This window comes from Vicugna pacos, chromosome 3 (assembly GCF_048564905.1).
Source record: "Vicugna pacos chromosome 3, VicPac4, whole genome shotgun sequence".
NCBI lineage: Eukaryota > Metazoa > Chordata > Mammalia > Artiodactyla > Camelidae > Vicugna > Vicugna pacos.
In genome coordinates this window covers 69,664,398-69,690,043 of record NC_132989.1, presented here as the reverse complement: position 1 = coordinate 69,690,043, position 25,646 = coordinate 69,664,398, and the positions used below count along the sequence as shown (strand labels likewise).

At 44.4% G+C, this 25,646-nt stretch overlaps 1 protein-coding gene across 3 annotated transcripts in view; it reads left to right on the top strand.

Annotated features, from left to right (window-relative positions):
- PDE8B (phosphodiesterase 8B) overlaps window positions 1-25,646 on the top strand; it is a 283,401-nt gene that overhangs the window by 54,914 nt on the left and 202,841 nt on the right. The window contains exon 1 of one of the 3 annotated variants that reach the window (XM_072958472.1): window positions 11,129-11,350. The exons of the other annotated variants lie outside the window; for them this stretch is intronic. Within the exon in view, the coding sequence (XP_072814573.1) occupies window positions 11,327-11,350 (24 nt within the window). The 5' untranslated portion in view covers window positions 11,129-11,326. Of the gene's footprint in view, window positions 1-11,128; window positions 11,351-25,646 lie in introns of those variants that run through there. 3 annotated transcript variants of the gene reach the window in all.

Genomic DNA, 25,646 nt, shown 5'->3' with positions numbered 1-25,646 from the left:
AGGAATAGCTATCATGAGGGAGAAGTAATGGGGAGCTGGGGTCAAGGAAGATCGCTCTGTGGAAGTGACAGTTAAAACCCAGAACAGTGCTTCTCAAATATTAACATGCATCGGAATCACCTGGAGCGGTTGTTACATTACAGGCTTCTGGGTCTCACCCCCAAGAGTGTCCGTTTCAGGAGGTCTGAGGTGGGTCCCAAGAATCTGCATTTCTAGTAAGTTTCTGGGTGATGCTGAGACAGCTGGTTTGGAGACCAGGCTCTGAGAACCACTGGCCTAGCGGATCAGTGGGAATTAGGCAGGTGAGGAGAGTAGGGGAGAAGACGAGTGAGCAGAGGGAGTGGCGTGTGCAAACACTCCAGTGTGGTAAAGATCTGCGGGCCTGTGTGCCTCAAGGCAGCGAATTCAGGGACCAGTGGCTCGGGGTGATGTTACAGATGAATCTGACCCTCATCGCCACCCTGAAACTCACTTCAGCAGAGCCACCGCCAGGGGTGGCATGTCTAAGAACAACGGTTCCACTGACCTTTGGAGATGTCCTGCCGCCACGTGGGGCTGCTGGAGCTGCGCTGGCCCTGAGATATTGTGAGGACTTAAATTGATAACCTATGCAAGGGGCTGAGCACAGATCAAATGCCCTCCGCTCCCTGACTCGAGACGTGGCCCTGTCTCGAGTTCCCTTTTTCAGCTAGAAGGACGTGTTGCTGAACTGGTGCTGTCCTGAACCACAAGCAAAAAGAGCTCGTGTGGAAGGGATGCATGACGCCTAAGCCGGGATCCAGGTAAACAGTTGGCTCTAGATCTGGATACCACTTCCACAGAGCAGGTGTGTGTGGGTGTGTTTTCCAACCTCTCATGCAATTCATCAGTGTCACAGGATTTCAAACCAAGGAGAGCATGGGTTGGGTTTTTGGAGCCGAAGTGCACAACTGGCATTAGGCCAGTTCAGTCCCGAGTCCGTATACTGGGTGCTGACTCTGTGCAAGGTGTGGGAAGACAGGACCAGGTGATCAAGACTGGGTCCCTGCTCTGGAGAAGCTCCTAGTCTCACTGGGCGATGGACACATAAGTAACACAGAGCAGTGGGGTAAAAGCCATGACAAAAGTCTGTTTGGAGGGCAACGAAAACTCAGGAGAGAGCGGGCAGTTCTGCCTGGGAGGGCAGAGGTCACAGTCAGAAAGTGACACGGGAGCCAAGCCTGGAAAGGAAACAGCTAGAGAATGAACCAAACTGAAGGATAAATGAACAATCTTTAAGAACTTTTTTGTTATTGTTTTAAGCTCTGACCTAAGTCATCATTATGTGCTTCTAAGATACATGGCCACATGGTGTTGAGCTTGATTTAAAATATTGCATAAATCGTTATCTATAGAAACACATATGGAAACAATCCAAAAATGTTTCTCATCAAATATAGTGCCATTTGCTTTTATGAATTTGCTATTTCTGGTTGCAAATGTGAGATACAGTTTGGTCTTCTGAGACTCAGAGGAAATTATATCACCATTCCAAGTGAAAGTAATTTTGGTTGTTAATTCATTCATTTAGTTAGTCTGTCGACAAACAGTTAGAAATTTCTGTTTTTGAAGCACTGCAGTAGATCCTTTGGGGGCAACAAAGATACGTAAGACCGTGTCCTGCCCTCGGGACTCTTCAAGCCGTAGGAGTCAGAAAAACACCTGGACACAAATAATTCTAACACAAGTGGGTCATAAGTGATACGATTGAGTACAAACAAAATGCTCCAAGGAGCTAAAGGGGAAAAAAAGCTATTTTCTGACTGGTGAAATCATAGAAAGCTTGACCATTTATGGAGAAGCCCTTTGCACTAGACCTTGTAGGGTGGAAAGGGTTTGGACATACAGAATCAAGGGTGGGGAGAGGTGTTCCAGGCAGAGGGAGGTTTGTGAACAAAAGAAGCGGGAGGTCCCTGGGAAATGGTACTTTGTCTCCTTTAGGGGTATGAGTTGGGGAAGGAGCTGGAATTGGTAGACGTCAGCCTCAAACAAAGTTTGAACTTGATTCCACCGGCTGTGACTTCTTCGAATTTGCAGTGTCAAGCACTTGTCACTTGGTTCCTTGTATGTTGATTTTAGTTGGCATCTCAGGCCTGACATTCGTCTTGGCATAATTTTGTCAGACCTATGGGATATATTTTTAAAAGCCAGTCTGTGTATGCTGATAGTAATGAAATTACAATGTGGCTTCAAACAGCTGTAAAGGCTACAGATTGAAAGTAGACTCTTTTCTTTAGGAATTGGTGATTCCACCTCCAGAAGTTGAAAGAAATTTTGTATCAGAGGCCCTTCAGAGAGCAGACGAAGGCTTGTTCTACACTGGTGTAGGTGGGTATGGACAGGGTTAAGAGAAACCATCAAGGGGACAGTGCAGTTTCCATGGTGTAGTGAGACCCGAGAAGTTGGTACCTACCACTCGTAGGCCAATGGTAACACATCCCTAGAAGGATGGTCATGGGCCAGGAGATGCAGCAGAAGCTGGAACTCAGAAAGAGCTCTATGTTGCCATGGAGACACACAGCTACTGCTGGGCTTCCATCCCGTGCTGGTGCCTCCCCTTGCTGAACCCAACTGACTGCAAGCCAGAGGCCAAGGGGCTCATGATGTATTCCCCCCAGGTCAGCCTCCTGGGGCACAGGGTCAGGGAGGAAGGCTGGAGAGCCCATCTGGAGAGGCAAACAGAGACTATCCAGCACAGTCCTTTTTAGCTTTAATATTTCTATGATTCCAAAACAACCCAAATGACAATAAGCCTTCATTAAACATATATGTTCCAAACACCTCTGTTGTTCTCAGGAATTTATAAAAATTAAGAAACATGGAATAGATTGGATGGAAAGATGAATGGGTGATTGGTGAAGGAGTCTTTGGCTGAGATGGTTCATTACCTAGTAACTCAACTGGATTGCAAGGTTAGTGAACACAGGCATTGGGCTGTGTTCCTTCATTGCTGAATCCTCAATTCTCAGCACTGTGCCTGGAGCTGAGTAGATGCCACTAATCATTTATGTGAATAACACGATAGAAGAAACATCAAGACCACCAAGCTGTGTAAAACATGCATCTGGGGTCTTGGGTCAGGAGAACCCAAAGTTGGGGTCAGGAGTTAACCTCAGACCCAGGAGAAGTAGATCATGACAGTGTTTGGTTTTCTGCTGCCAGTACTTTTTAGGTCAAAGCCTCTGGCACCTCCCAGGGAAGAAAGGCCTTTTAATGGTGCCAGGGAGGTGAAGGACAGTCTTTCGTTTCAATCTTTCAAGTCTTTCCCAGCCACTTCAAAGGGCTGCATTATAACTCCCACGTCCCGACCTTAATTCATTCATTCATTTATTTATTCAGTGAACATTAATTGAGTGCTTATTTTTAGTCTGGGAATCCAAAACTAAGACAGATACAGTTTCAGCTCTTTGGAGCAAGGTCTGGGAGGAGCTACAGGCCCCACATGGGAGACTGCAGTGCTGGTCCTGGCGACGCAGAATGCAGGGAGCAATCAGGGGCTCCCTCCACAGGCTGGAGGTCTCAGAGTAGGTAAGTTGAGTCCTGAAGGACTGTCTTAACTGTTTACTTTATTTCTAGCCTCCAACCCTGCTCCCTCCCCCCACCACTCAATAAGGAAGTAAGGAACTAAGTCCTAGTCAGGAGTAAGTGGATGTCTTGTAAAGCAAATTCCTGGTTGCAGTAACACTTAGACTCAGCTGCATTCACACCAACGTGCCGTAAGCCAATCAGTGAACTCGGGCAGAGTTCCTCACTGTGGAGAGGAGGAGCAAGAGGTCAGGAGGGCACAAAGCAGACGTCTGGATTGGAGAGAGGAAGGAGCAGGTACAGGAAGGGAGGCTGGGGGCCATCTACATAAACCTCACTGACTGCAGAAGTTTTTTGGAGGGTCAGGACTATTTACCTTTTAACTCTTTGCAAACAAATGGAAGGTACATGAGGAGATTTGTTCAGCCATGCTTGTTGGTTTGTTTTTTTAGCCCCTAGCAACCAAATGTAGGGTACAAGGTCTCCAAAATGTTGTTATGGACTTGAATGATGCATATTAACTCTGATCCACCTGATTTCCAAAGATAGTTGGCTGTTTTTAAAACATAGGCATGAACAGTTTTGATACAAATTTGCTTCATTCCCAGTGGTGTTTTTGTTTTTTTGTCAGAAATGAAGTCTTTTTTTTTTTTATTGAAGTATAGTCAGTTTACAACATTGTGTCAGTTTCTGGTGTACAGCGTAATGTTTCAGTCATCCATATACATACATACATTCATTTTCACATTCTTTTTCATTATAGGTTACTACAAGATATTGAATATACTTCCCTGTGCTATACAGCAGAAACTTGTCGTTTATCTGGTTTTGTGAGGAATTCCCTTGTATTTCTGATTGTAAGAGCTATTCTGCCAAAGTTCAGTAGGTGTCCTGTGAGATTTGTTCCGTATGTAGATGTAGTTTTTGCTGTGTTCGTGGGAGAGAGTGAGCACCGTGTCCTTCTCCTCCGCCATCTTGGCAGTCTCCCCCAGAGGTTTCTGTTAATCAGTACATTCTTGTCTTTAACTTGAGTATTATGACTAGTGATGGGAGGAAAAAAATTAAGTTGGGGAGGAGGAGCAGAAGAGGAAATAAGAAATCAAATGTTGGTCAAAATCTAAGGGGCAATGATTTCTTAATTTATCTATCTTGCCCCCTTTATTTAAAGCCTGCTAAAGTTGTGAGAATTTGATTAAAATATATTTTAATTCTTAGATAAGTTAGAAGTGTTTTTTTATTTGTTTGTTTTTAATTCATTCCTTCCTCCCTCCACTTTACTTTTTAAAGGAGGATAAAACATCCAGACCTGGACAATTTTGCTGGGTTAAGTGCGTGTGTGTAAACTGTATTTCATTTTCTGTAAGGACACTAGTTCCATTAGGGAGTGACTCTCTCCATGTGCAGTCTTTAGGGTGTTTAGGGTTTTGATGTCCTTGGTCTAGAAAATGTTACATGGGGACCAGAGGGCAGATTCCTTCCCTTCTGGCCATCTGCTAGTATCTCCCGTGTTCATTCCTCTCTCTGTCCACCTCTTGCAAGCCTTTGACACTAGATCCTCAGCTCTCCTGCTTAGAGCTTCCTGTCTTATCTTTCCGTTGATGATGCCTGAAATTTTAGCTCCGTCCCAAACATTTCTCGTCACCTGCAGACCTGTTGTCTCTCACCTGCTAGATATCTTCCCCATGTGTTCCACAGGGACTTCAGACCCCAAATACTCAGAACTGCACACCCGAGTGCTTGCTTTGGTCCAACCAGTGCCTGTCTTATTGGAAAGTACCAGCATCCAAAAGCCGCCTACTCACAGCTCTCAGTTTCCAAGTCCTATTCTGTGCCTGGGTTTCTTTTCCATTCTTCCCCTCCTCTCCATCCCTGATGCCAGCGCTGCACTGCAGGCTCTCCTCCGCTCTTCTGGATTGTTATTAATTGTCTCTCTGCCTCCATTAGTCTTCCCCAACCCATGCTTTCATCCACCACCAAATTTATCTTTATAACAAATCTCCATATCTAGTCCTTATGTAAAATCTTTCAGAAGTTCTTCATTTTCTAACTCTTCTTACCAGTGGATGAGTCGGTTAAATAGTGTCATTCTCTTTGTGTGTGTTTTCCTCTTATTTACCATACAGGCCACAGCTCCTCTGTCCCTTTGCTGGGCTGCTCAGAGTTGGCAGGTCCAGAGTCTGGTTCTCAGCCCTTTCTGATTACACGCTCCATGGCTTACAGTAACATCTGCACACTGATGACTCTCAAATTTATGCCTCCAGCCCTGACCTTTCTACTGAGCTCCAGATGCACAGATCCAACTGCCTGATTGACATCTTCGCTTGGATGTCTAATAGAGATGCGAACTGAAGAAGGCCAAAGCAGGGCTCTTGATTTCCCACCCATGTTTTTCATGTTCCTCCCTCCCGCTCCTCCATCTCAGTAAATGGTGCCACCATTCACCCATCTGCTCAGGCCAAGAACCTAGAGATTATTGCTGCTTCTTCTCTCCCCTCCCTCCTCTTCCCACATGCACTCCATCACTAGTCCTGTCAGCCTTACATTCAAAACCATACATCCCAAACCCGACCATTTCTACAGTCTCCACCGCTTTCTCCCTAGTCATCACCATCTCTCCGTTGGATTGCTCCAACAGCCTCCTGCTTCCCTGCAAACCCCTAGGATTGATTCTCCACACAGTAGCCAGAGTGATCTTTTCCAAAAGCAAATCATATCGTGTTTCTTCTCTGCTTAACCCTCTCACATGCCTTCTTGCTGTACCCTGGCCGCACTGGCTGCCAGCCTCCCGTCTCTTCCTGGAACACACCAAGCTTAAGGATTTTGCTTAAGGAACTCACCAAGCCTTAAGGATTTTGCATTTGCTCTTCCCCTCCCTGGGATCTTCTCCCCTCCAGTCTTTGCATTCTCAGCTCCTTGAGATAATCCACGTGTCAGTTCAAACATCCCCGCCCAGAGAAGCCCTTTCTGATCTCCCAAACTAGTCATCTCCGCGTAAGTCTTTCTATTGCAATAGTTTGTTTCATTATCTTCAGCTCATGATAATATGATCTTTTTCCTTTTTTAATTTTTTCATGTTAATTATCTCTCTTCCCTCCAGCAGAATGGATTCACCTTGTTTACAGTCTATTTTATATAGATAGTGGGTGTAATTATTAATGAAGAGTGGAGGAGGGGCTCGGCTCTCAAACACAGTTAAAGGAATATGCAGCAGCATCTTGACACAGTGGCCTCTCCTCAGATTCAAGTGCAAGCTTATGCTTATGGCCTCCTGTTTGATGAATTATAAGGAGAGAGACTTTATTGATAATGCTAAACTTCCTAGCCCACATTTAAGCTTTGCAAATCTGTACCCCCAGGCCACAGGGCTAATGCTCATCCTTGTGACAACTGCAGGATTACTCAAAACTTTCTGTTCCTCTCTCTTTTTGACTTGAGCCCTCCCAAGGACAGGGATACGGGGTGGAGAGTGTCTGGTCTAGAATTTTGTAGGAGGTGTGTCAGGTTTCCTCAGAGTAACTTTGCTGGCTTCAGGCTGAGATTTCAATATGATGAAAGAAGACTGGGGCTAGGATCCTGATTCTACTCACATATTTAGAGTGAAGGGGCCACAGCCGACACCAAGGGGCCTCTCAGAGTCTGTTCTTCTATTGTCAGGTCAGTAATGTTACTGTTTATGTATTCCCTTGGTTCAGGATAGGGATGGTGATAATGGAATAATGTTATACCAACTGGGTGGAGGCCTTACAAAGAGAGTTTAATGCACATATGGCCATGGGAAGCAAACCATGGACTTAACTTCTCTAGAAATTATCAAAGACTATTAGCACTTAGGGGGCAGGGGGCGGTACAGTTCGGTGATAGAGCGCACATTCAGCATGCAGGAGGTCCTGAGTTCAATTCCTAGTACCTTCATTAAAATAAATAAATAAACCTAAATAACCCTTCCAAAAAAAAAAAAAGATTGATAGCACTTGATTGTACTGGTGTTTCATACTGTGTCAGTCATGCACGCACCAGCTTATCAGCAGCAGCATCTTCTATCGTCAGAGAAGAGTGACCAATAGTATGTTCAAAGGAACCGAAATGGTGTGCGCCACTTGTTTTAACCTCATCAGTAGAACCAATGTCTTGTTATCAGTACATAACAGCTGCTCTTCCAGCCCTGAGTGGTCAGGCTTCTGTTTATTCCCTGCAAGAGAACTGCTTTCTTCCTCCCCTATACCTCTACTTGTTGAGTTATAGACCTGAAACAGATCGATTCTGTTACGCGTCTGGGGCCACCAAAAGCCAACAGCCACACAGCCCACCAGAAGCGACCGTACTCCCGCTCGTATTCCAAACAGCTAGACATATAGGGCCATAGGCAGAGCTGTGGGATGGGTACAGCTGGTCTTTGCTGCCCATTTGCTCTCACCCCAGAAGGGCCGGCTCTTCCTGAGTTAGCAGTGCATTAAGCTGCCCTTCAGAGAAGGAGTGTCGGATAAACAGTCTTGTGAAGGTGTCACAGGCACAAAGAGTCACCACAAATAGAAATATTACAGTTTTAAACTTTAGCATAGAGCAATACAGAGTCAATCAGGAAAAAAAAAACACTTTTGAGGAAATTACAAGTCCTATAAAATCTGGGTGGAGGAGACATTACGGGCATGAGCAGGGAGCAGGCTGAACTCCAACAAATCATACCGTGTTGGCTGTTGCTACTCACCTGGCTTAGTCCAGGAGGAGAGAGAGGCACTGTTTCACTCCTGCTGAAAGGGATGCAAAGGGTGGGACAGACCAGTGACCCTACAGTGGAAGAAGTGGCTGGTTGGCCTGGAGAGCGAGGAAGAAGGAAAGCCAGGTGGCAGTGGTTTGCACTGGGAGAGTTAGTGGCTTAACCACCAGGAATCAGATTTGGTGGGGAGATGATTCTTCCTGGGTCAGAAACTTTGTGAAATATTGGTGGGACTCACAGAGAAGTGCCCAGTGGGCAATGGGAAGAGTGAGAGCAGGGCTTCGTGGTGCTGTTTGAGACCTCCCAGCCACTCCCCACCTAGACTGGGAACTCTGTGCCTTTGGTTTCTTTTCTCTCCTTTTGTCTTTTCCTCTCTTCCTTCTGTGTTTCCTTCCTCTTGCTTCAGCATACATCACTCCATAATCCCCTTCGAGGTACACAGCAGGATGAAGTAGATAAGTATTGGGCTCTATTTTGCTGTATTGGAGCAGGGGTGGAATAGAAAACTTTTAGACACTTGGCATCCAAAGATACCAAAAATCTAGCAAAGAAATGTGAACCCTTAGAACTCTGGCTAATAGATTTGAGACACTGTCTGTGTTCAGGCAAAATCTCGGGAACAGCGGACAACCTGCTGGCTGACACAAGAGTGTACCGTGCACAGGGGAACTCCTAGGACTTCTTGAACAGCTCTTCTGAAAATCCCCTCACTTACAGGGATGAATAATATGGCTTTTGTTTTTCTTCTATAGACAATTAGAAAAGGGATTCAAAGAATTCGGTGCCTTTGTCTTTCCTCATTGTCCCTTGGGGGGGTAATATTTATTTACCTATTATCATTACTATTTTTTCTTTAATGAAGGTACTGGGGGTCAAACCCATGACCTCGTGCATGCTCAGCATGTGCTCTATCTCTGAGCTGCACCCTCCCCCTCCATTGTTTCTTTGTCATTGTTTTTCTCTTTCTTGTTTTCCTTGTCCTTTCCTTTTCTTTCTGAAAATATTTGTATTTTTTGCTTGGGTTGATTTACCCTGAGTCGTTCATGCTGGCCTTTTACCTGCTGGGTTATTTTTGCCTCAGACTTTCTTAAAGTTGTGTTGCTTTCCCCCCCTGCCAAATCTCAACCTGAACTTGATCTTTCACCTCCTGATGCCTTTGCTGTTGTGCTTTTCCTTGTCTATACAGGGCCTTAAAAGGCTATGATTGTGAAATAATGATAGATTATGCTGCTAGTTTCAATGACCTTAACCCTTCTACCTTGTCTCCTTTGCCTCACTTTTCCATCTGTGGCAGGAGGAAGTGTATTAGATTTGCTATTGTGCATAACACATTACCACAAATGCAGTGTCTTAAACAACACACATTTATTATCTCACAGTTACTGTGGGTCAGAAGTTGACAGTAGCTTTACCAGGTCCTCTGAGTTTGCTGGGTCTACAGTCTCATCTCAAGCCTCAACTAGGGAAGGGTTCACTCTCAAGCTCTCCTGGTTGTTGGCAGGACTTAATTCTTTTCAGTTTGTTGGACTGAGGGCCTCAGTTTCTTACTGGCTCTAGGCCAGAGGCCCCCTGGGCTCCTTGACGCATGGACCTCCCCAACATGGCTGTTTGCTTTATCAAAGTCAGCAAGAGAGAGTCTCCTAGCAAGACTATATAACATGATCACTGAAGTGACATCCCCATCACCTTGGCCTTGCTTTATGGATAGGAAGCAAGTCACAGTTTCCCCCACATCCAAGGGAAGGGGATCCGCAAAGGCATGAGCACCAGGAGGTGGGGGAACTGCTGGAGGCCATCTTAGAGTCTGCGCATGCAGAGAGGAGCGCTTTTGAGGTAGAAGGCTTTCAGCTCTTCAGAATTGGTTGCCTCTATAGATTATGGCCAACACCGATATAATAGTTTTCTCTTTGTCTCTCTCTGTGTCCTATGTACTAGGTTTTACTTCTAAAAATGACTTGTTTTCCTTTTCTGCCATTAGGAATCTCATCAGCCTGTCTGGATGAGAAAGTCAGCAGGAAAAGATGGCTGTTGTTGATCTTGGTTTTGGCTAGACTGACTCAGCCCTGTGGGCAGCTGAGAGGGGAAAGGACTTTGCAAATGCTCCCTGGGTCTCTGTTAGAAATCTCGTCGCCCCAAAGGAGCCAGGTATGGGGCAGCCATGATAATAACCACCAGCTAGGTGGCTTTTATTTATAGCTGAAGCATTTAATTAGGTCTGATTCTTTACTTTTTCAAAGTGTCTGAAAGCTTCATAGTATCTGCTCAGGCCTTTGATTCCAGCTGCCTAAACAGATTAGGAAGGGGTGGTAAGGGTAGCTGTACCTTTGGCTCGATTCATGTTTGACTCACTTTAGTAAATTATCCCCACAGTTAAAGCTGAGGAACAATAACCCCTCACCGGCCCACCCCTCCCTACAACATACACCTAATCAGGTGTTGTTTACAAATTCATTTGAACACAAAAGTGCTCCTTTAACTTTGGGGAAGAACGGAATGTATGTATGTATGTGTGTGTGTGTGTGTCTATCTGTCCATTTATAATGACTAGTGTCTTTGACTTTAGGATCTCTTTAAAATAATAGTGTATACGAATTTGAGTTGAGGAATGAGGCAGATCCGATCCTTCAGTGTTTTGGTGGGGGTGGTTAGAGGCGCACGGAGAAGAGAGTGGAAAAGGGTAGGCATGGTGAGGAGGAGTCCCAAGAAGCGCCAGGTTGGGCATCACAGGCGAGACTGGACTTCCCTCGAGCTAGCCGCGGGAGAGGCACTGCCGGGATCCGGATCGAAGTGGCTGGGGCGGGTGGCGCTAAGCGGGCTCAAAGTCGGGGCTCACACTCTGCGAGGGGCGCTAGGACCCAGGCACTCGCCGGCCTCGGGAGGTGCCTGGGGAGTGAAGGCGCAAAGAGGCTCAGGCTTACGGCCAGAGTCCCTCGGAACGACCAGCCCCTGCGCGCGGGCGCGAGGCCCGGGGCGCGGGGCGCGGGGCGCGGCTGCCCTGTGCCCTCTGTGCGGGGCTGCGGCGCGGACTACGGGCATCGACGAGGCGCCCAGAAGCCGCCTGCCACCGGCATGGACCCGCCGAGCGCCCTCCAGGTGAGCCCCGCGTGTGGGGACCCACGTCCCGCGCCCCGCCCCCTCCTAGCTCCGCACTCAGAGCTGTCCCCATACCCCTTTCAGACACCTTGCAGTTAGGGAGGGGCTTTTTGTCCCCATCCCCCCACCCCCAGCCTTTGCATGTCCTGGTGCCCAACTCCCTTCTTCCTTCCCAGGAGGGGAACACTTCAAGTGTCTGCTGTAACCGTCCGGTTTATAATTCCAAATAATACAATTGCCCACCAACAGCGTGGTCCGCGTCTGGCTGGTACTTTGTCCAGCGTCACCCGCCTTGGTGCTACCTGGGACCAGCTGCAGTGACTCCTGTTGCGCCCCTAGTTTCCCACGCTGTCTCCGTGCCATCGCGGTGCCCCTGCCTTGCTCCTCCTGCTTCCAGTGGCTGCGTAGCTGCCTGCATTCCCAGGAAGTGAACCACAGCCAGCCCCAGCCCTGGGGCATGGGTGGAGGGGCATCTGGGCCCAGGAAGCCTGGGTGCCCTCGCTTTGGCGCCCAGGACTTCGCGATCCGGAGGACCCAGTTACACACGCGCGCGCAGCTCCCGAGACTGCTCTCGCTGGGCACCCAGACGGAGCGTGAGCCATATAGCACCCGCTTCCTGTGGGGGAGATGCAACATGGGTGCAGAGAAGGTGCTCACGCTGTGGGACGTAGGAAAGTGCAGGTGAGAACGGTCTGCGGTGCAGGGGAAGGCGTTTCATCCAACGCGGAAGCTCGTAGGCGAGCTGCCTCTCCGAACTTGGGGGCGACCTGGTGGGCGTCTCAATGTCACCTGAAGTGCCCTTAGTTGCCAGGATCAAGTAGACGCGGTCCCTGGACTGTTGCGGTGGGCGAGGCGTGCACCAGTCTTTATAAAGCCTAGCTAGATGTATTCAGCTGTACCCTCAAGACTAGTGACCAACCATCTGCTTCCGGCTCAGTCGGACACCAGTTAACCGCCGCCAGGTTGCCAACCCCAGAAAAACGTCGCTGACAGTTGCTGTGGGCGAGCTTGGAGTAGCTAGGGCTGCAAGACCGCCTCGGTAGAGCGGTGGGTATCTCTCCCCTCAACCTTTGCCAGCCGCCAGGTCGGGGCACTGGGGGGCGTGCCTGCTCTGATAATAACAGACTCGTGTGTGTAGAACCTGAAGTTAAACACATAGTGCCAATCTAGAAGAGAAACTTCCTCTAAACTTGTGTGTTCGGAGACAATCAACAAAATCATTTACACAGGGCTTGCGGGGTAGGTGAGGTGCGGAGGACCCGACCTCTAGGATTTTATAATCTGCTGGCTGGCATTGCCAGTTCTGCTTGACCGCCCCTCTGACCTTGAGTGAGCTGTTTTCACTTTGCTTGGTTTTCCAAGAAGCAAGAAGGGAAGAATGATGATTTGCCAGCAGTTACAGGATCATGGCTACTGGGGAGCCAGTACCTGGGTTTCAGACCTAGCTAGCTGTACCACTGACCAGCTGTGAAACTTTGGGCAAGCCACACAACCTGTCTGGGCTACCACAAAAGACTCAAAAAGATCCTTTAATTCTGGGCACCTCTGTAGCAGTAATTTGCCAGCTTACATAGCCTATCCATGCTCACTGGTTCTTGGCAGTCTAAATGGTACTTGGTTCCACAGAGCATCCATGGGCCAAGGAAACACTGGATCAGAACTGTGGGTGAACTCTATTTTAATTCCAGTCTGTTTCTAGCGCTGCACAGATCTTTCAGGCTCAATGTCTGTGGAAATACGCCTAGCTAGTTGAGTTAATACTTAGAATGCCCTCAGAAGGCCCTCAAATAGAAAATCCTGTTTAAGGTAGACTGTGGTTATGTAAAAGGTTCTTTTTGTGCCTTTGAAAGACCTTTGCCATAACCACTCTGTTAGCAAAATGAGTGGAGGAGAAGGCTCAGATTGATCCCCCAGTAGCAGAGGGCTGAGTGCACCACATACGTCATGGAGACACCTTGGGTTATACCTGATAAGCAATTTGTTTACCTGGGAATGACTCTGTTAATATTAAAGTCTCAGGAAAGCAGTTTATCAGTTTGCTAATGAAATAATGAAATTGTCTTTAGAAGCTCCATGAAGTATTGGAATGCCTGACATTGCTAGAGTTTATTGGGGTAAGCACTGCTTTAAAAAGTGTTGCCCTTTAAGTTCATTTCAGGAAGAGAAATAAGCAGGATGATTTATTATGTTTCCTGACAAGATAATATCTTAAAAGAGATTAAAAAAGGAGAAGTAAATATGATACAAACTAAAGAAACCTTGTTTCTTCAGGTTCCAGAGATGCGTATCACCGTCATTACTATAATGGTGAATATCTAAAAAGCACTTACTCTGTGCCGAGAGTTGTTCTAAGTACTCTGTGTACATAGTCTCATGGACTCCTGTCAACAACTTCTGAAGCAAGTACTATAACTTGTTTCAGCTTTACAGGTGGGGGAACTGAAGCTTCTTGCCTGAGATCACCCAGCTGGTAGGTGGTAGTTCTAGACCAGCTACTTGGGTTCACTTACAATGAACCAAGTAATATACAGGATGGAGGCGATGGGGAGGGCTCAAAGTGACCCTTGAGTGTTGGGTACTTCATGTACCTCTGTGGATGGATATTAATCTCTGATGAGTGGTATTTTTGTTTTCTTTTTCTAGGTATTCTTTCTTGCTTTAATTAATCTGATTTGGGCATCTTTTAATATGAGCAGAGAAATTGACCCCTTTCTTTTTAATGACAGTATATAGATTTGAGTGCAGATGGATGAAGCATTTGTTAAACCAGCTCCTTGTGAGAGGGCATTTGGATTATTTCTAAATTTTTACCATCACATACAGGGCTAGCTTAGTGGGTCCTCTTATTTATGTACTTCTGCACACCTGTTCAGGTATTTCTGGTAGATCAATTTCTAGGGGTGGAATTGTTATAAGAAAGAGCATGGTTATTATTTAATATGTACTTTTTAATAGATGCTACCAACCTGCCTTCCTTCACAAAAGGAAATGTAATTTCTAGTGTGGGGCCCAGTTCTTCTGTGAACATGTTTTTGGGCTTTTGGTCAGTCAGGACACCTGAATGGGTCTCAGGGGTATCATTTGTAAACTAGGGGTGATAGGATTTGTTGGTTCCAAGGCCTTTTCTGCAAATATGTACAATTAGAAGAAGAACAAATAAAATTGTCCATATTTGACCTCTTTTTTTAACCTACAAAAACAGACATTTAATATGGGTTCACTTAATGGCACACAAACTCCTGAAATACCTATTTCTGTTACCCTGGCTTTTCTGAGGTTGATTTGTGTGTGAGATAAGGCTTGGCTCTGCTGTAGTCACAAATTAAATCTCAGTGCCTTTAAACAAAAAAAGCTTATTTCTCACTCACATTCTGTGTCTGAAGCGGGTGAGTAGAGCGCCCTGCTCCACGCAGTCACTCAGGGAGCCAGTGTGAAGGAAGTTGTGCCATCTTGTAACTGTACCACCTTGAAAACGTAGTCTCCGTGGCCCATGGCCGTGGAGGGGAGAGAACCCACAGAGGATTAACGCCTACTCTTAAGTCCCTTGGGCCAGGAATGAAGCGTATTTCTTTTGTTTGTAGTCCTCTGTTCACAATTAGTCACAGGGACCTCACCCCAATGCATGGAGACTGGGACCTGTTGTTTTCCTGTATCCAAAAAGAGGAAAGGGTATGGTAAATGCAGAGCATTGCGTAGGAGTTTGCTAGGGCTTCCATGACAAGGGTGACAGACTGGGTGGCTTAAACAACAGAGATTTATTTTCTCACAGTTCTGGAGACTGGAAGCCCAAGATCAGGGTGGCATCAGAGCTGGTGTTTTCTGAGGGCCTGCCTCCTTGGCTTGTGCGTGGCCAGTGTAGGGGAGGGAGGAAAAAATCGTTTTCCCTCTATCCTTCTAGGTTCTTAGCTGAGACCCTCCTCCTCCCCAACAGATGAACAGTGGGGAAAAAAAATTTTTTTAATTACATCCATATACAGATGCTCTTCTGGGAGTCCCACAAAGAAATGAGATTCCAAAGGTGGCCAGGTGATTGCAGTTTACAGACCATCCTGAGCTAAGGAAGGAAAGGGATAGGGGTCTGGGGCTTCAAAGTGGGGAAGGCCATTCAAAGTAGGGGAGGGGAGAGCAGGAAACTTTGGGTAAGATTGTCCTGCCCTGCAGATAAGTCTCCCCGGAGAATAAGTGATCTCTGCTAATAGCTCTCTTCCTCATACAGGCTGCCTTTCTAATGTAAATTTGCTTTACAGAAGGATAATTCTACTGTTTTCAGAGCTTCTCCTGTATCTTCAGTTTCTTAAAGAAATAATCAGCTCAGAATAATCCTAGTGCTGAAGAGGCATATTTTGGAGTGGCACATTCTGCTCCCGTTTGCCATCTTCTCTCTTCTCTGGGTCTTCTCTCTGTCTCCTCTCTTTTGATAAAGGCAACAGCCCTACTGGATTAGGACCTTCTCAAAAGACCTCATTTAATGCAATTACCTTTTTAAAGCCCCTCTCTCCAAATCCTGTTTCGTTGGGAGTTACTGGGGGCTGGGACTTCAGCCTATGCATTTGGAGGGACACCATTCAGCCCATAACATTGCCTCGGTCAGATGGCACTTCCTGAGGAATAGTCACCCTCTTTTTATTTGAGGAGGACAATATGTTTCTGAAGCCACATCGTGGAATCCTCTGTCTCTTCCCATCACACCCTCCCCCATTGACTAAAAAGTGTTGGGTTTTTTTTTAATTCCCTGATTGTTATTTAAAGGGGCCCATTATTACTATTTGCATCAAGTAACCTTCTATAATGGCATTGAATCTAAAATGAGCCAGTGACTATAGGTGAGAGATGGTATTCAATCTCTGGTGGTTAAGAGCAGGAATCCTGGAGCAGGCTGCTTGGGTTCCAATCCCAACTCCGCCACTTACCAGCAGTGTTTCCTTATGTGCACAATGGGAAGAGTAATACTTAGGCACAGGGTTTTTGTGCCAATTAAATGAGATAATATATTAAAGCACTTGGCATGTACTAGGGGGGGTCAAAATGGGGGCTATTATTACTTTGCAACTTCAGAGGCTCATGGACCCTTTCAGGCCCAGTGTGCCCTGCCCTGGACCTCACCCCAGGGGCGCTGACAGCCCAGAGGCTCAGCTACGGGAGTTCTCAGGGCTTCCATGTGTGCCTTGGCATGATAGTCACTGTGTGGCCATTTTAAAATGCCAACAGTGCAGGAGCGTAAAGTCATAGGCTCACAGTTCAATTTCAAAGCTGAAAAGGAACACAGGAGACTATATCCTTAAATAGGCCATTAAAATTATGATTTCCATTTCAGCTGAGGCAACTCAGGTTGGCAATTAAAGGGATACAGGAAAGCAGTGTTTCAGTTTTTCTGAGGTGTACCCTTGCCCATTTCAGTGAGCCGGGAATCAGGGTGTGTTTTGCGGTCAGTGGCACCTCAGAGTTAGGCCTGGTGCCTTTTCCCATTAACTGGCCTTCTCACAGCAACTTTTCCCTGGAAACATAAGGAGTTAAAGTAAGTGTGGATTGCTCTATACCTGGCATGGATTACCTATCTTGATTATTGTGAAACTCTAGATTCCTGGGACTGCACTGGGACTTGGGGAGCTTGGAGTTGTCCTGTGGTCTTGGGCCTACAAGACGAGCAATGTAGACACCAACAGGAAACCAAGGCAGAGGCTTCTCTGGGTTGGGGTGGACCATACACTTCACCCCTGGCAACTGTGTGCATCCCCCACGTGGCAGAGGGAGGCCGAGACTCTGCATCGTGGGTGGTTGCTGGCCTTCTTGTGGGACAGCATGAACTGTGCTTCCTTGTTTCCAATCCTGTTTCTGACTAGGAAGCTAAGGAAGGGCAGTGCTAGATGAAAAGTCAAGTGTGTTGTAAATTGATCACCAGTCAGGACTGTGACCACGCCTGCTGGTGGGGCAGCTCCTCATCAGTTGCTGTTGGCCAGGCAGTGGTTGTGACGCACTTGTCATAGCCTGTGAATGCATCTCCTAAGTTTTAGCCTCTGATGTTTTCAGCTTTTCAATCAAGATACGTGCATTGTTGATAATACATGTCTTGAGTTTAATTGCTGATTAGGATGACTTCAAAAAGCTTACACTGTGATTTGGCATTGAGACAAAATTTATTGTTTTCACAGTTACACAGAGTCAAGGAAATAGAGCACGGAGTATAAATTTGATATTGATAAAGCAAATATTTGTCATTGGAAGAATGATGCAATTTCAGTTTAGTTTTCTTTGTTTTTGGGGGTTTGTTTTTGTTGCTTTTTTTTTTTTTTGCAAAGTGAGCTCTATGGAGAGAGAGCATTACTAAGAGCAGTTGAGCCATTTTGCTAAGAAAGTGGCCTAATAAATGCATTACCACTGCATGAGTTCTTTACTGTTGTACGTGTGTTAGGAGGCCATGGCTGATGAAATAATAGGAAAACAAAAGATTTTTCTAAGTTTTTAGGATCTTTTTTCTAGTTCCATTTATTTAGCATTTAAAAAAAAATTCAAGGCCGTCTTCCTTGCAGTGGAATGCAATGTGAAGAGGAAGATTCAGTCCCTCATGTAGTCCTCATCAAATCCCCTCTGTTCTAAAAACTACACAAAAGATCCCCTTAGTAACCCAAGAGTGCTTCAGAAGCTCGGAGAGTTCTGGGTCCTATCCTGGCTGGTGGTGGGATGATATGAGGAAGACTGAGATAAATCATACTGACAAAAGTGTTTACTATGAGCCTCTTTGTCCAGCAAGCCATTGAACGGCATTTCTGCCTGAGGAGCATCGTTTTGCAATACGTAGTTTTATGTCTCCAAGTGGAAACACTCAGTTTTATCTCAGAATGGCTTTTTCTAAGAGACAGTGGCCACCGAGATATTTTCACCATCTGTCTTTTGTTGAGCAGGCTTTTCTGGTTAAAGAAGGACATTTCAGACCTTTTCATGTGGCAGGCACCGGAAGTTCCCAACATGCCGTCACTCACACTGTGGGAATCCGGGCTGTTGGAAAGGCCATGGCTCACCCATTGATCTCTGCAACAGCAGAACGTGTTCCGTGGCTGCAGGGATTGCACAAGAGAAAAAGAAGCAGGGACGTGGTGGGGAGTGGAAGGAGTTGGGGGAGGCTGTCTGGAGGAAGTGTAAAGCACTGTGTCCCCACCCTTTTGTACCACAGCACATAGAAGACAATGATGATTTTGTCTGGGAGGCCGGAGCTGGTGGCAAGGCTCTGTCTGCTCCAGGCCCTGCATGGGTGGCCTGAGGGCTGAGAGAGCCAGCATCTTGTCATGCTGTGCTAGTTGAGTTAGGTGGTTGGTGAGGAAGCCCTGGTGGTAAGGGTAGCCCTCAGGAAGAGGGAGGGAGGGATCCTGGATTATCCACCCTGCCTGCCTCAAACACCAGATGGCCTCCGGCCTTGGCCCACATGTAACTGGTCTTCCTGTTCCTCCCCAAGCCCTGCCTTTAGGGGCATATGTCTGCAGGATTTTTCTCTGTCTCTGTCCGCACAGGATCTGGAGGCCAGAGAGAGCTGTAAGCGGCAGAGGAAGATGAAGGCAGCCAAGGATGGTTGCTTCTCCCCTCCAATTTCTCATCTCTAAAAGGAGCAGGTCTCCATTGTCCACGCAAGAAGTAATTACTGAGCATCCCACACATGCCAGACAAAGTTTCTCTCCTCTTGGAGCTGACCTTCTGGTGGAGGGAGATGGTAAACAATGAGAGAGACAAAGAAAGAAAGCAAGTCAGGGGGCAGGATGTGCTGGGGAGAAGCTAAAGCAGGAAAGTGGGGTAAGGACTCCCTGAGATGGGGTGGGGGTCACAGGAGGCCTCCCTGGTAACATTTGAGGACTAAAGCATATGGGGAGTGAGCTGTGTGGATAGTCGGGAAGAGCATTTGAAGCAGATGGAATAGCAGGTGCAAAGGCCCTGAAGGAGCAGCGCGTGTCCATATGTTCAAGGTGCAGAAGGAGGCCACGTGGTGGGAGAGAGTGAGCAAGGTGTGGTCAGCAAAAGCTGAAGTCAGGAGGTGGTGAAGGGCCAGACTGCTGAGGGCCTTGTCATCCGCTGTAGAGACTGAGCCAGAAGGGACTGATGGAACCTGACTTCAGTGGTAGGAGGATCACACTGGCTGCTGTACTGAGAGTAGGCTGAGGGGCGCTAGGGTGAAGCTGTGGTCAAAACAAAGGCCCACCTCCCCCTGGAAGCCTTTCCTTGTAACCAACCTTGAGCGCCCCTAAGTTAGTTTTCAAGGAGAAAGGTGGTTCATAGTTTGTTAGTAGAAAAGTCTTGCTCCAGATAAATGAACTGTAATCAGTGGACAGATGAGAACTAATGGAATCATTGGTTGCAGAAATTTATCTGATAAATCGGATGATAGAAAAAGAGAGAGAAGCCCACCATCCAAGGATTTGGTGCCAGTGCCAAGTGAGGCACAACCAAAAGCCCAGAGAAAGCAAGTCTTTCCCTAATAGCCCATCTGACCCACAGCTGAGTGTGATGGAGGTGCCCCTGTGAGCGTGCTCTCACTCAGCGCCGCACTGTTGGTCTGGTTTCAGTGACTCCTTTCATTCGTGGTGTGAAAGTCACACCATCGCTTCGGGTCTCATGCACGCACTGGCTGTCTGACCTGGTGGCCAAGGCCTTCTACAGAATTAAAACAACTGCCCGTCTCTCAATACATCCTCCGGAAAGCTGTCACTCGGCTAAAGGTACATAGGGCCAAGAATAACATGATTAGTAAGGAATGATGAGTTTATTTTCTTGTGCTTGACACTCAGGTATATGGGTCATACCATAGTCTGGGCAGTTTAAACAACAGATGTTTATTTTCTCACAACTCTGAAGTCAAGAAGTCCAAGAGCAAGGTGGCATCGGGGTTAGCTTCTGGGAGGCTTCTCTTCATGGCTTGTAGATGGCTGTCTTCTCGCTGGGTCTTCGTATGGCCTTTTGTTCTGTGCATACACGGAGAGCTCTATGGTGTCTCTTCCACTTCTTATCAGGGCACCATTCCTCCTGGATTAGGGCCCCCCCTTATGACCTCATTAACCGTGATTACCTCCCTAAAGGCCCTGTCTCCAAATACAGTCACATTGGAGGTTAAGGCTTCAACCTTTAAATTTGGGGGGCGCACGTCAGTCCATAACATCAGGCAAATGTTGCAAGTATTTTTTTAAAAATATAAACTTTATTAAGGTATAATTTATATACAATGAAATATATACCTTTAAAGTGTACAGTTAGCTGGTTTGGACAAGATATGTAATCGCAGAATATTCCCGTGAATCAGTACCGCCGTCTAGGTACAGAACAGTCCTGTCTTCCCATCCTGAGCACCTGCCCAGTCAGTTCTCAACCCACCATAGACCTCAAGCAGCCACTATTCTTCTTCTTTTCATTCCAGTAGGCTAGGTTTAGCTTTCTTAGAATTTCATACCAATGAAATCATACACTTAGCCTTTTGTGTCTGTCTTCTTTCGTCCAGTGTTATGATTCCGAGATTCATCCATATTGCTGTGCATATCAGTAGTTTGTCACATTTTATCATGGCATTGTGTTCTGTTTTATGGATGTATTGCAGTCTGTTTATTCACCTGGTAATGAGCATTTGGGTTGTCTCCAGTTTGGGGCTGTTATTTTATTTTATTTTATTTTTAACATTTTTTAATTGAGTAACAGTCATTTTACAATGTTGTGTCAAATTCCAGTGTAGAGCACAATTTTTCAGTTATACGTGAACATACATATATTCATTGCCACATTTTTTTCTCTGTGAGCTACCATAAGATCTTGTATATATTTCCCTGTGCTATACAGTATAATTTGTTTATCTATTCTGCATATGCCTGTTAGTATCTACAGATTTTGAAATCCCAGTCTGTCCCTTCCCACCCCCCGCCCCCTTGGCAACCACAAGTTTGTATTCTATGTCTATGAATCTGTTTCTGTTTTGTATTTATGGTTTTTTTCTTTCAGATTGGGGCTTATTTTTAAGTAATGCTCTAGACAAGCCTTTGGGCATAGATTATCATTTCCCTTGGGTGAAGGCCTAAAAGTGAAATTTCATGGTTGTGTGGTAAGTATGTGTTTAATAAGAAACTGTCAGACTGTTTTCCAAAAGCGGTTGTACTAATTTACATTCCTGTCAGCTGTGCATGAGTTCTAGGCGCGCCACATCCTTGTTGTTACTTGGTATTGTCAGTGTCTCGCATTTTTAGCCATTTTAGTAGGTGTATAGTGATACCTCATTGTGGTTTTATTTGCATTTCACTAATGACCAATGATGCTGAGTGTTGGGTTTTTTTTTATGTGCTTACTGGCCATTTTAATGTCTTGTATTGTGAAGTGTCTCTTCCAAATTTTTTGCCTGGTTTTTAGTTGTTACTTGTCTTTTGGTTATTGATTTAAGAATTCTTTACATATTCTGGATACAAATCTTTGAATATATATTTCTTCATTTATAAGTCTTCATTTACCTTCATTTTTTAGATGATATTTTTCCTGCCTACAGGTTGATAGTTTTCTTCTTTTAGCACTTGAAAAATATCCCTCCCTTTTCTTCTGAATTTTATAGTTTCTGATGAGAAGTATATCCTTCCTGTTTTTTTCCCCTCTGTATTTATTATGTCCTTTTTCTCTGGCTCCTTGTGAGATTTTCTTTATATCAGTATTTCCAGAAATTATATTATGTCTTGGTATGGTTTGCTTTTGATTTACCCTTTTTGAGATCTGTTGGATTTCTTAGATTTGTGAATCACTGAGGCTCTGTTAATTTTCCTTTTGCTTTTTTCTCTCTTTGCTTTAATGTGAACAGTTTTAATTAGAATGTCTTCTAGTTCATTGATCTTTTTTCCTACAGTGTCTAATATGTTCTTAGTCCTATCCAGTGACTATTTCATTTCAGATCTTGTATTTTTCATTTCTGGAATTTCCATTTGATTCTTTTAAAAAAATCTCTTCTTTTTTAAAATTTCTCTTCTTGCATTGTTTATGTTTTCCTTTCAATACCTGGACAATAGTTATAAGAATTCTTTTAATATTTTTATCTGCTAATTCTAATATTTCTCTTATTTCTGTTTCCATTACTGATCTTTCTTATGATTATTGACCATATTTTCGTACTTAGCATACCTAATAATTTTGATTGTATGTTAGACATTTTGAACATTACATTGTTGAGTGTTTAGATTTTACTGTCTTTAAAGAATACTGGGTTTTGTTTTGGCAGACAATTAAGTTAATTTTGGTTCAGTTTGATTCTTTAAAGGATTTTTTTTTAAGTTTTTAAATGTATGTATGGAGTAGTCTTTTCTAAGCATTCTTTAGCCTTAGTATTTATTAAAGCATGACCCACTGGGTTTTCTACTAAATTCTTTGAGTGATCACCAAGGACTTTCTACTCTGGCTACTGAGAACTTGGATGGCTCCCAGTTCTTCGTGAGCTCTGAATTGTTCAGCTTACTGCTTTCCAGTCACTCTCTTCCTGGTCTGTGGAATGTCACCCTACTCATGCATGTCTTAGTATTTAGTAAACTTTCAAGTGTCCCTCAGTGCTCCTTGTATAGATAGCTTCCTCTTTATGAACCTCTGTCCCATGAGTTCCAGCCATATGAGCCTCTCCAAACTCTGATTTCTGTTACCTCAAATCAGTGACACCCCTGGACTCTGCCTGGGACTCCGTCCCTGCTCCAAGGTGTGAGTGTGTCTCCAGAGGTGAAGCTGAGGTAATATTGTAAACCTTGTCTGTTTCCCTTCTCTCAGGGGTGACAGTCTAGAGCTACCTAGTGTTCAGTATCTGGAAATAGTTGTTTCATGCATTTTATCTGTTTTTTAAGCTGTTAATGGAAGGAGGATAAATTTCTTCATTATAGCTAGAAATAAGTCCATGCTACAAATATTTATTCATAATCCTACACAAAAGGTTGCCATCTTGAAATGCTATTCTATTTGAAGATATACTCTGAGATGTTTTGTGTTCTTTTTTTCATTCTTACATAATTTAAAATATAAACTATGGATATTGCAAAGAAATTTGGAAGAACTGCACTACATTGTTTATTTATTGTTGCAACATTGTCTGTATTCCCACAGCGGTCCCTGTGACTGCCCGTTCTCCTTTTCCCACACACCCACTCCTAATAGAACTCCTATGACTTTCTGATGCAGTATTTAGGCTCTGAAATGGCTCTCAGACCTTTCCCAGGGAAAATTTCTAAGCCTCTCATAGCTGGAGTTCTAAGAATGGCCATTCAAGTCTTGCTTCCTGCATTTCCTGAGAATAGAGGTTACTTGAAGATGTGCCATCTCTAACTCAGTATTATATATGTGTTGTACTTGTACATTTAGACAAATATATTAGAACTACAATAAATGTGGGAATTTATGCCACCTGAATTGTAATAAACGGAATTTCTTACAAAATTTTCTGCAATTTAGTGCTTAAAATATCTTATAAATGTGTAGAGTTTGTGGCTGGGCTCTATCTCTCACAGCAGTGCTAAGAGAAGGAAAATCTTAAGTCCTGGTTTTATACCTTAATTTAACACATGAGGCAGTTCTCATACTACATTTCTCCTAATGTGTCATTTTCATTTTTAAAGTCTAGGGCTTTTTTTTTCTTTTAAGTTGATTTTTATGTTGGAAATTTCAAAAGATCCCCAATTAAGAAGGATCTGAATCTTATCTTTTATTTTTATTTTTTTAACATTTTTTATTTTATAATAATTTTACAATGTTGTGTCAAATTCCAGTGTAGAGCACAATTTTTCAGTTATACATGAACATATATATATTCACTGTCACATTTTTTTCTCTGTGAGCTACCATAAGATCTTGTATATATTTCCCTGTGCTATACAGTATAATCTTGTTTATCTGTTCTACATTTTGAAATCCCTGTCTATCCCTTCCCACCCCCCACCCCCTTGGCAACCACAAGTTTGTATTCTATGTCTATGAGTCTGTTTCTATTTTGTATTTATGTTTTGTTTGTTTGTTTGTATTTTTTTATTTTAGATTCCACATATGAGCGATCTCATATGGTATTTTTCTTTCTCTTTCTGGCTTACTTCACTTAGAATGACATTCTACACTGCTGGTAGGAATGTAGTTTGGTGCAGCCCCTGTGTAAAACAGTATGGAGATTCCTCAAAAGACTAGGAATAGACTTATCATATGACCCAGGAATCCCACTCCTGGGCATATATCCAGAAGGAACCCTACTCCAAAATGACACCTGCACCCCAATGTTCATAGCAGCACTATTTACAATAGCCAAGACATGGAAACAGCCTAAATGTCCATCAACAGATGATTGGATAAAGAAGATGTGGTATATTTATACACTGGAATGCTATTCAGCCATAAAAACCTCCTGAATCTTATCTTTTAGATCTTGGTGAGAAATGCAGTATGTATAGCTTAAATCATATATATATACATATATATTTAAGTATATATATATATTTAAAAGGCTATGTAAGATTTTTATAACATATAAAAGTTTGATGATTTCATGCTTAGGGGAAATCAAGTAATTTCTTAGCAATGCTAGGTGGAAGTTCAGGTTAATGGTGAACAGAAAGATGTTGAAAGATTTCATACCCAATGTAGAAGAAGAGAAGCATATAGAGATATATACTACATACAGGACTTGGACACAGAGACAAAGCATGTAAAGTCCAGCACTTACATAGTAGGCCACTTCCTAAATGGTAGCCATTGTTATTATATTGTTATTCAGCCAGTGTTATGAAAATAATTTTTTTTGCTTTGTTGTACTTGCACTGGATGGAGTTCACACTTTCTCTCTCCTCCCATTCCCTAAGATACTGCTTCCTAGAACTTTATTTATGATTCCTAAAAGTTAGTGGACTTTTGTCTTCCTAGGCTTGAACACTATGTATTAGAAAAAAGGAAATCAAGTGTTCTTCTGGGCATTTATATAGTTGTTCTGGTGTGCATTTAAATATAAGGTTTACTTCTGCAAGTTCCCCCCTCTTCCGCCGCCTCCACTGCCCTGCCATGCCATGTTCCCATATCTCAGAAAGGGTGAAGATCTTGAAGTCCCTGTCTTGGAGAGGCATCCCTGAAACCCCCAACTTGACAATTCTTACACTTTGCCGGATGATAGTGCTTTGCGGCATTGCTTTGTGCAATGAAACTATGCATTCAGGTTCGTGCACAAGTTGTATTATGCTTCAGAAAATAACACAGGGAAGGGTGTTTTTTGTTGTGTTGTTATTTTTGTTTTGTTTGTTGTTTGCTGTTACTATTTTGTAATTCCTGACTTTACATAGGCCAGTGGTTT